Source organism: Ursus arctos, unplaced genomic scaffold (assembly GCF_023065955.2).
Source record: "Ursus arctos isolate Adak ecotype North America unplaced genomic scaffold, UrsArc2.0 scaffold_22, whole genome shotgun sequence".
NCBI lineage: Eukaryota > Metazoa > Chordata > Mammalia > Carnivora > Ursidae > Ursus > Ursus arctos.
In genome coordinates this window covers 57,687,105-57,698,256 of record NW_026622897.1, presented here as the reverse complement: position 1 = coordinate 57,698,256, position 11,152 = coordinate 57,687,105, and the positions used below count along the sequence as shown (strand labels likewise).

The 11,152-nt window shown below is 38.4% G+C and overlaps 1 protein-coding gene across 1 annotated transcript; it reads left to right on the top strand.

Moving 5' to 3' along the window:
* The first annotated feature begins 352 nt into the window (after window positions 1-352).
* Window positions 353-1,291, top strand: LOC113249316 (olfactory receptor 52A1). Its single transcript, XM_026490814.2, has one exon. It carries the CDS (start codon window positions 353-355, stop codon window positions 1,289-1,291), a length of 939 nt encoding a protein of 312 aa, XP_026346599.2.
* Window positions 1,292-11,152: the final 9,861 nt, after the last annotated feature.

Below are 11,152 nucleotides of genomic sequence, written 5' to 3'. Positions count from 1 at the left end.
TCCAAGCAAAATAAACAAGTATAATTATTTTGTCTACAGGTCCAGAATGACATAACAGGCCATCAGTTTATTCCTGTATCTATGTGACCTGGCTGGTTCTTATGCAGTGGCCTGCCACGCCCATAATCACTATTGTTCTACAAAGCTTCTAGATGTCCTTCCTGACAACAGTGGTGTTTCTCTATGGATCTTTTTCCTTCAATAATATAAAAGAGATGGAGGATATAATTTCAGAATTCAGCCAAAATCGGAGAGACTCACTATGATGATGCTGGATAAATATAGCATTGGAAGAGAAAGTACCACAGACTAGGATACTTCTTTCAATTGCTTCTCGAGACCCAAAGACATTATGTCCATCTCCAACGCTACAGTCTTCATGCCTTCTGTGTTCACACTAATAGGGATCCCAGGCCTAGAGTCTGTTCAGTGCCTGATCGGGATTCCATTCTGTGCCATGTATCTCATTGGTATGATTGGAAATTCCATGCTTCTGATCATCATCAAATCAGAGCGCAGCCTCCATGAGCCCATGTACATTTTCCTAGGCATGCTAGGAGTCACAGATATCGCCCTTGCTACCACCATCATGCCCAAGATGCTTGGCATCTTCTGGTTTCATGTACCAGAGATTTATTTTGATTCTTGCTTGCTTCAAATGTGGCTCATCCACTCATTCCAGTGCATAGAGTCAGGCATCCTCCTGGCCATGGCTGTGGACCGTTATGTGGCCATCTGTTATCCACTAAGACATGGCTCTATCTTCACCCACCAGCTGGTCACCCAAATAGGGGCTGTGATAACACTCAGGGCTGCCATTCTAGTAGCCCCGTGCCTAGTACTAATAAAGTGTAGGTTGCAATTTTACCATACAACCATCATCTCCCACTGCTACTGTGAGCATATGGCCATTGTGAAGCTGGCTGCAGAAAATGTGCGGATCAATAAAATCTATGGCTTGTTTGTGGCATTCACTGTTGTAGGATTTGATCTTACCTTTATCACTTTGTCCTACATGCAGATCTTTATCACAGTTTTTCGTTTGCCCCAGAAGAGGGCTCGGTGGAAGGCGTTCAATACCTGCATCGCCCACATCTGTGTCTTCCTCCAGCTCTACTCACTTGCCCTCTTCTCCTTCTTCACACATAGGTTTGGTGCTCATGTTCCCCCTTATATTCATATCCTCTTTTCTAGCCTCTACTTGCTGGTCCCCCCATTTCTCAATCCACTTGTCTATGGTGCCAAGACCAAGCTGATCCGCATTCACATGGTAAAGATGCTGTGTTCCTAAAATCCACTGTGATTAACACCTGCAGTCTTCCCCTTGATACAATAGTAAAATGTCCCCAAACAACATCCAATATTTCCGAAACAACATTAATTGAGATGGCTTCGTTTTCTATTTAATTCTTCTGTATAATTTGCCTGCATTTTAGATTGTTTCACATCCTCCTCCTCCGTGACGACTGTTACTCAGTGGGTGTCTGGATGCTACTGCATAATGAGAGGAAGAAACACCAAGAATAGAATAGTGAAGATGTGATGTTTCCTTTTCTCTTCTCTTTTTCAGTCCCTTTTTCAGCTTCCTCCTTTATGGATTCTTCTCCAGAAGGATTCACCAGTATGCATCTATCAATGAATTAAATGCACTCAAAGCCATTGTTCTAGAGTGTCCAGGTACTCACTATAAACAAGGTGTTGGTGTGTCTTGAATGTTTTAGTCTCTAAAAATTTTTTTTGAGTAAGTGTATTTTAAGCATTTTTGTCAAAAAACACAAACATACAAACAAACCCAAACCTTTATTGATGTGAGATGATAATACAAAAATTTCAGTATATCTCCAGAGTCATTTGGGAATTCTGAGATGCCCAAATCATGAGAAATTAAGTTCTCCATTTTATACACCTGTACTTTTTCTGTTACCTCCACTAGTCTTTATTATTTCATCAAATGTTATCAAAAAAGGATAGGTTAAATATTGCAGAAGGCAGCAGTGGCAGAGTGGTAAACTAGACACATTGTATAAGTTTCATGGATTAGTTTCCTTTTATTTCTGGGAGGGAGGAAGAGAGAAACAAAGAGGGAAAGAAGCAAGAAGTTGTAGTGGTATGCACTGAGAGTGATGGAAAGAAACATTGATTTCTTTTTTAAAGATTTTTTTATTTATTTTTGTGACATAGAGACAGCCAGTGAGAGAGGGAACAAAGCAGGGGAGTGGGAGAGGAAGAAGCAGGCTCTCAGTGGAGGAGCCTGATGTGGGACTCAATCCTGGAACCCCGGGATCATGCCCTGAGCCGAAGGCAGACGCTAAACGACTGCGCCACCCAGGTGCCCCTGATTTTTTTTTTAATGATTTTTTATGATATTATGTTAGTCACCATACAGTACATCCCTGGTTTCTGATGTAAAGTTCGATGATTCATTAGTTGCGTATAACACCCAGGGCACCATGCGATACGTGCCCTCCATACTACCCATCACTGGTCTATCCCATTCCCCCACTCCCCTCCCCTCTGAAGCCCTCAGTTTGTTTCTCATAGTCCAAAATCCAACTGAAAGCAGCGGGCAGGACAGTTAAAAATCATGTTCTTTGGTTTTTAATTAGGAAGCCTGGTTCCTGAAGAAAAACGAATGATTGGTCCCATAAGGAAGGACACACTATGCCAGGTAGATGACAGAGGAGGCATGAACCAGAGAATGTGCTTAATGTCACAGCACACATTTTTTTTTCCAATGTAAGATACAATTTGAAGAGACACAGATTACTATGATATCAAATACGGCCACAGAGGTCAAATTGGGTAAAGGGCAGCAGATGAAAAGTCTCGGGTAATAAGTACAGCCTAGAGAATAGAGTCAAGGGTATTCTAATAGCTTTGTGTGGTGACAGATGGTGGCTACACTTGCTGTGAGCTCACCATAATGTATAGACTTGCTGAATCACTCTTCTGTACCCTGGAAATGATGCAACAGGTTTGTCAGCTAAACTTCAATTAAAAAAAAAAAGGAAAAGAAAAGAATGACCATGGATGCTCTTGAAAGAAGATGAACTTTATTCTGGAAGTTATTATGTGTCATTAGAGGTTTTCTCCATAAGGTAAACACATGTTCTTGTGTGCATGTGTAAATATCTGCATGTGTGTGTTTGTGTATCCACCAATCAGGTGATAGCATATCTTCTCAGTGGATATAAGACATCATGCTTTTTAATCAGGCAAGGCTATTAAATTAATGAAGAGATGGAGGGCTTTACCTAAGATTAACAACTTCAGAACTTAAGGCTAGTGGACCATTCCTGAAAACTTCAGCTCATAGATGATTTACTGAACGATGATGGAAAGTATGCATATGTGTGCAGATGTCCATAGTTTGATTTAACATTAAAATCAATGCATCTATAAAATAGACTGCATGTCATGTAAATGGGAGATAATCTGGCTTGTTTAATGGGTTTAGGCTCAATCACATATCAATGACTGCTGAGGATGACTATTTGTAAATCTAGGGGATGTCTTGGGGCATCTGTTGAAAATGTTTTCAGTGTCAATATTTATTATAATAAACATATGATATGTTTATAATGGATTGCCAATAGGAGTTGTCATTCTTAGATAACATAGTTTCATTAGGAATAAAACTGAGATGGCATCAGAAATAATTTCTTAATGTTTTCACCAGGGTTCAGCAACCTTCTGTGAAAAGGAACAAATACAGAGCTTAGGCTTTGTGGGCAAAGAGGCAATTCAAACCTAGAGAGAAAACATATATGCACAAAAAAATTTAATGATATTCAAAATTTAGCATGAGCAATAAAAACCTAATTGTGTAGTTTTTGTATAATTCAGTCTAGAGTAGACAAATGGAATTCATTTTTTTCTGGGGGATAACATTCTGCTTAAGTGGGGCTGAAAGTCAGATTTTTCCTATCACCCCATTGACCTCAAGAGTTCATTTGTAAAAACTGTTCTCAGCTAGTGGGCTGTACAAAGACAGCAGGCCAGCATACGGTGATCCACTCTAATTCCAAACTTACCTGGGGAAGTTTGAAATACATCTAACAATTACTAGTCCTAATGGTGATCCTCAAAATAGCGGGAGTGGAAACCTTTGAGGAGACAGAATGTGAAACTGGAAATTTTTTCTATCATTCTCAATTGTCAATATGGCTTAAAATATCTAGTCTAGAGTCCAGATGGCCCTATTACTGTGGCCTTCAAATTATCAAAACCAGCTCCAATCTGAGACCTGAAAAGGGAAAAAAAGGAAAACAAATGGGTCATTGCAAGAACAAAAGGATAACTGGGACTCTCTATCCTCCCACACATGGGCCAGAACAATTACAGAATATTTTCTTGCATGGGAAGAAAAAGAGAAATATATTTTGTACATGATAAATTTTAATGATTTCTAGAAACTTCAAAATGATCCTTTAAAGAGATTGCATTAATTCCAACGACGACTAATAGCTCTTATATATCTGAGTCCTCAAACACTGGTATGATTGAGATTTTTGAGCTTTGACACTCTGCTGGGTGAAATAGAATTCTCTTTATAATTAACATTAACGAAGAGTGCAAAACTGCTGCTTTTTTCTACTTGTGTATCCTTTTGTTGAATTTCTTTATTGTTTCCTTTGATCATTTGCTGGTTTGTGTTCATTTTTTCCTTGTGTGTTTAAAATCTGATAAATATATATTGAATTAATATTTTCGAGGGCTTTATCTCTCAAGAGTGATTTCAAAAGCAGAAAGGGGTGTTCCTAATACTGAGTTTTCACACGTCAGGGCAGGAACTGACTTTCACTGTTGGTGTTGGCTTTCAGAGAAAGGAGCAATAATGCATTGACCCTTTTGGCTTTTTGAAAGCCCTTAACTAAATGTTCAATTTGGGCAGAATAACTTGCAACATTTGTCCCTCTCCATCCTTCTTCTTCTTGGGAGAAAAGCGTCCATGGACTTCTGTAAAATTCACAACATGTACAAGACACTGGTTTTTAGTATATTCAAAAAATTGTGTTACTGTCTCTTCTCTAATTCTATCACATTTTTGTCATCCCGTAAAAATTCCCCTTTCCGTCACCAGGGCTAGCCACTCATCCTGTCCCCAGCTTCTGGAAACCACGCATCTACTTACGAACTCTATGGATTTGACTAGTCTGGACATTTCAGGAAAGTATATCATATGATACCAGGTCGTTTATGTCTGGCTCCTTTCACATAGCATAAAAATTTCGAGGTCAGCTATGTTGTAGTATATCAGAACTTCCTTTTTCTGTAGTTGTTGTTGATGCAATGTCATTGCACATATGTATCTGAATCTCCTCTTGCACCTGGCAGTCAGGACTCTGGCCACATGATCCTCTCCTCTCTGCATGGTAAGGACTCTGATTTTAAATCAGACAATTCCACAAATAGTATAGGCAGGCTAGGTCCTGCTATTTTGTATTCCCCTAATTCCTTTAAAGTTATATATTTTCAATTGATAAATTTTATCAACCCTTCCAGTAAAAGCTATTCTATTCATTTCTAACACTGTTGTGTTCAGAATTAAACCAGCAATAGAATCTTACAGTAGCTGATTTTTCAAACATGAAGAATATTTTGTTTTATGGTGTTGTCCAGAATGTTTATGAATCAGTTAATCACATAATGGGTAATAGATTTTAAAGTAGGCCTGACAAGAGAAGGATATTATGTATATAATAAACATTAAAAAAAAAAAAACAAACCTTTGTTTCTGATAGTCCAACCCTGGGGCCTTGAAGCAAAGGTCAAAGGCTGAATGTCAGAGACTTTGTACAGGGAAAGACTTCCTGAGATTGTAGGGAGAATAGATTTAGACCTAAGTCCCTTGATTGGTTTAGGTTCTGGGAATCAGCCTGAGTCAGAAGAAGAGCTGTCCCTAACATGAGTGGTTCAGGGGTGATGCTGAACATGACACTCATGATTGTTTTCCTGACCCATGAATTTCAAAGGTTTAAGATATGTCTCCTCCTACTTCTAAAAATGTACGTGTCTGTGTCCATACACACAGTTGCTTCAAACATCCTTGGCATTCAGTGTTGCTGCTTTCAACCAAGAAAAATCTTAGTCTCCCGTCCCCTCCCTTGATTACCCCTCCATCAAGTCAGCAAGCAGCAGAGATATTGCTTCCTTGTTAATCTTCCGATGTGGCCAGGTCGCGTCATCCCATCCCATCTGCACTACCACAAGTATCCCTCTAACTTCATCTCCCTATGCCAGCTCTCATCCTTTTAAGCCATTTATCAAACTACTAGCAGAACAGATTTGTAGAGGGGAAAAAAAAAATCCTTGTTATTCCACCTAAGTTTTTGAAATTATTATTGTCAAATTAGAACCGTACATTCGTTACTCTTCCCTTTTCCTTAACCTCAACCATCATCATCTCTGTTTATGGAACAATTCATACGTGAAAAGTACTTGTTGATTTACAATCCCACTGCACATTTCATGCTTCTTTGATTTTGTCCAAAGTATTTCCTCAGGGAATGTCTTTCCATGTCCTTTATCTGGCCAATATCTGCTGAAGAATGATCCCCTTTGCTACCCAGATTTATTCTGCCTATTCTGAATAAAGCTAAAAACATTGATTCTCCTTTAATTAAAGACTATTCTTCTACAGTGTAAAATTCCAGAACAATGATTACTAACCAGGTGTGTTATGTCCCTCCCCACGGAAGCAGGTGACATTTGGCAATGCCCGAGACATTTTTGATTTTCATGACCAGAAAGAACCACTGGCATCTAGTGGGTAGGAGTCAGGGATGCTGCCAAGCCTGCTGCAATGTAGAGAATTACCCCAGGACCAAAGTGTATCTGAGTAAAATGCCAGTTGTGCTGAGAAGGAGAAAACCTGGTTTATAAGCATATCAGTTAGTCCTCATGAAGTTGGAAATATAAAACTATCAGGAAGAAAAGTAACTACTTTTTTCACATGATTACCTTCTGCTAGGTTGAAAGCATGCTTTTGTATTAAATTTCTGTTCCTTTGTTTACTTTCTTTGTTCCTCCTTTCTTTTTTTTTGCACTCCTCCTGATTCCTCATGGTAAATAGTGCTGTTGAGCTTCACTGGGCACACTATCCTGTGAGGATTCTCTAGGACAACTCTGACCCATGTGGCCATGTTAGGTCTCCCAAATGAATGTTCCTGATAAAGACAGTAGCACACACTTATGGGCTAAACAACGGAGAGTGTTAGCCAGTAGATGGATGATATGGCATTGAAAATGTGGGGTTTTTTATAATAATTTTATACTATATTATGTTAGTCATCCTACAGTACATCCCATTTTTGATATAAAGTTCCATGATTCTTTACTTCCATACCACACCCAGTGCACCATGCAATACATGCCCTCCTTACTACCCATCACCAGCCTATCCCAGTCCCCAACCCCCTCCCGTCTGAAGCCTCAGTCCATAATCTCTCATGCTTCATTCTCCCTTCTGATTATCCCCCTTTTTTATCCCTTTCTTCTCCTACCAATCTTCCTACTTCTTATATTCCATAAATGAGTGAAACCATATGATAATTGTCTTTCTCTGCTTGACTTATTTCGCTGAGCATTATCTCCTCCAGTCCCGTCCATGTTGCAGCAAATGTTTAGAAATCATTCTTTTGAAGGCTGAGTAATATTCCATTGCATATATGGACCACATCTTCTTAATCCGGTCATCTGTTGAAGGGCATCTCGGCTCCTTCCACAATTTAGCTATTGTGGACAATGCTGCTATGAACATTGGGGTTCATATGGCCCTTCTCTTCACTACATCTGTATCTTTGGGGTAATAGCCAGTAGTGCAATTGCTGGATCATAGGGTAGCTGAATTTTTAACCTTTTAAGGGACCTCCACACTGTTTTCCAGAGTGGCTGTACCAACTTGCACTCCCACCAACAATGTAGGAGGGATCCCCTTTCTCCACATCCTCTCCAAAAATTATTGTTTCCTGCCTTGTCCATTTTTGCCATTCTAACTAGTGTAAGATGGTATCTCAGTGTGGTTTTGATTTGAATTTCCCTGATGGCTAATGATTTTGAACATTATTTCATGTGTCTGTTAGCCATTTGTATGTCTTCATTGGAAAAGTGTCTGTTCATATCTTTTGCCCATTTTATGAATTAACATAGTTAAAATGACCATGCTACCAAGAGCAATCTTCACTTTCAATGCTATCTCGGTCAAAATACCAATGACATTTTTCAAAGAACTGGAACAAACAGCCCTTAAAATTGTGTGGAACCAGAAAAGGCCCCGAATCGCCGAGGAATTGTTGAAAAAGACAACCAAAGCTGGGGGCATCACATTGCTGGATTTCAAGCTGTACTACAAAGCTGTGATCACAAAGATAGCATGGTACTGGCACAAACACAGACACATAGACCAATGGAACAGAATAGAGAACCCAGAAATGGACCCTCAGCTCTTTGGGCAACTAATCTTTGACAAAACAGGAAAAAACATCCAGTGGGAAACAAGACAGTCTCTTCAATAAATGGTGCTGGGAACATTGCACAGCTACATGCAAAAGAATGAAACTTGACCACTCTCTCACAACATACACAAAGATGAACTCCAAATGGATGAAAGACCTCGATGTGAGACAGCAATCCATCAAAATCCTAGAGGAGAACACAAGCAGCAACCTCTACGACATCGGCCACAGCAACCTTTTTCATGACACATCTCCAAAAGGCAAGAGAAACAAAAGAAAAAATGGACTTGTGGGACTTCATCTAGATAAAAAGCTTCTGCACAGCCAAGGAAGCAGTCAAAAAAACTAAGAGGCAGCCCACGGAATGGGAGAAGATATTTGCAAATGACACTACAGATAAAAGACTGGCATCCAAGATCTACAAAGAACTTCTCAAACTCAATACACAAGAAACAAAGAAATCAAAAAATGGGCAGAAGATATGAAAATGTGGTTTTATTTGGAACACATGACATATTGTAAATGTGTGTAATGTATGTAGTATAATTATTTGGTAAAAATATGGAGGGTATAAGGGAGATTTTTTTCCATCAGAATTTAAATAGGCACAAACTGATTTTACAAAATTAAAGATTTTATTTATTTATTTAAGGGAGAGAGAACACTAGCTTTGGGGAGAGTAGAGGGAGAAGGAGAGGCAGACTCCCTGCTGATCATTGACCCTGAGGACATGGGGCTCTGTCTCAGGACCCTGAGACCATGAGCTCAGCCAAAGGCAGAACCTTAACCAACTGAACCACCCAGGTGTCACCCAACTGATTGAAATTTGCTGTATGTTTTTGTACAACTCTGCCTGATATAGTTACCCACTGATGTATATCCCATATCCTTGCTGGAGTATAATAGTAAAATCTCAGATGACACGAATTATTTTTGGTTCTGTCTGCATCAGTATGCCATGTAATTGGAACCAAGTTCACCTATTACAACAAAACGTCTTAGTTTTTTATTAATATACTATAGGCTAATAATGTCAATATCATATGTTAAAGAAGATAAAATACCTAAAATGTCTAAAGATTTTATGAAGGTGAATGATACAGTACATATTTAATAAACGTTGAATATTAGTTTTGAATTTCAAGCTCTCAGCACAATCTAGATTTTTCAAAATATGGAATACATATATTTTACTTATTCTTCAATTGCTTCCAAAAATACCTGGAACATACTGAGTACTTAAATAGTGTATTGAACAGAATCATCAGGCTATAACCTTTTAATTTATGGGAAGTAATATTAATGTTATTTTGATGATGTTATATTTCATATAATTTGTCAGTGATTTTGGCAATATGAGTCTTTTAATGACTGTGGTTTTATTAAAAGAAGAGAGGAGCTTGTATTGTGTCTAATTGATTTTACTCTGCTGAAGACATGGATTGACACATTGATATGTTTCATAATAAATACTAATACACATTTTTGGTAAACAAGATATCATGATGACTTTTACTTAGGATAATATTCACTAGCCTAACCAAAAAAGGAGGAAAGAAAAAAAAAAGGAAAGAAGTAGATACATCATGTATTGATCTAGGCTTCAAGCTACTTCCAAAAATTATGAAAAAGTGGAAAAGTATTTTTTACCGATTGTGATGCTAAATGAGGTTGTCAAGGACAGTTTTTCAAAGTATATGCAGCATAACCTGAAATTAGGTAAGATATACTGAACCTTTGTCTCCGGAACAAAATAAACGGAGTGAGAGAATTCACGTTGGAAATACTGTCATAGAAGTTGCCATGAGGAAGTTGAGAACTACATTATTTGGAGTAGATAGAATTACAAGCAATTTGTGTAGTTTGAAGGAAAAAAGAACATAGGATAAAACTTAAGGGAGTGTCAAAATTTAAATAAAGTCCATAGAAGAGAAGAATAAGGTAGGAAATGATAAACTAGTCTAAATTATTCATTGGTGACTCAAGAATAACGTGATTATTAGCTCACATGTCAGTCTGACCTCTGAATCAATTCCATTCAACATGAATCAGTGCCATTGTATCTGTCTCCTTCACATAAAAAATTCTGGAAAAAGCATTTAAGGTCCCTTGCTCTTTTGTCCCTATCCCCTATTTTACCTGAAATTACAAATGCCCTCCTCCATCCTACTGATCAGACAGAGTCTATACATATATTCAGAACATTTCGTCCTAAAACAGCAGAATACACATTCTTTCTGAGTTCACATGGAACATTCTTCAGAATAGATCACATATTAGGTCACAAAACAGGTCTCAACAAATGCAAAAAAGACTGAGATCATGCCATGCACCTTTTCTGACCACAATGCTTAAAACTGGACGTCAACCACAAGAAAAAATTTGGAAAGACTACATATGCATGGAGGTTAAACAACAAGCTACTAAAAAAGAAATGTGGTTCATATATACAATGGAATATTCCTCAGCCATCGGAAAGGATGAATACCCACCATTTGCATCAACATGGATGGAACTTGAGGGGATTATGCTAAGTGAATAAGTCAAGCATAGAAAGACAATTATCATATGCTTTCCCTCATATGTGGAACATAAGGAATAGCATGGAAGCCCATACGGGAAGGGAGGGAAAACTGAATGGGAAGAAATCACAGAGGGAGACAAACCATGACAGACTCTGGACTAGAGGAGAGAAG

Excerpts from the sequence above, each read along its gene's own strand:
- LOC113249316 (XM_026490814.2), top strand. The coding sequence starts at position 353 with ATGTCCATCTCCAACGCTACAGTCTTCATGCCTTCTGTGTTCACACTA.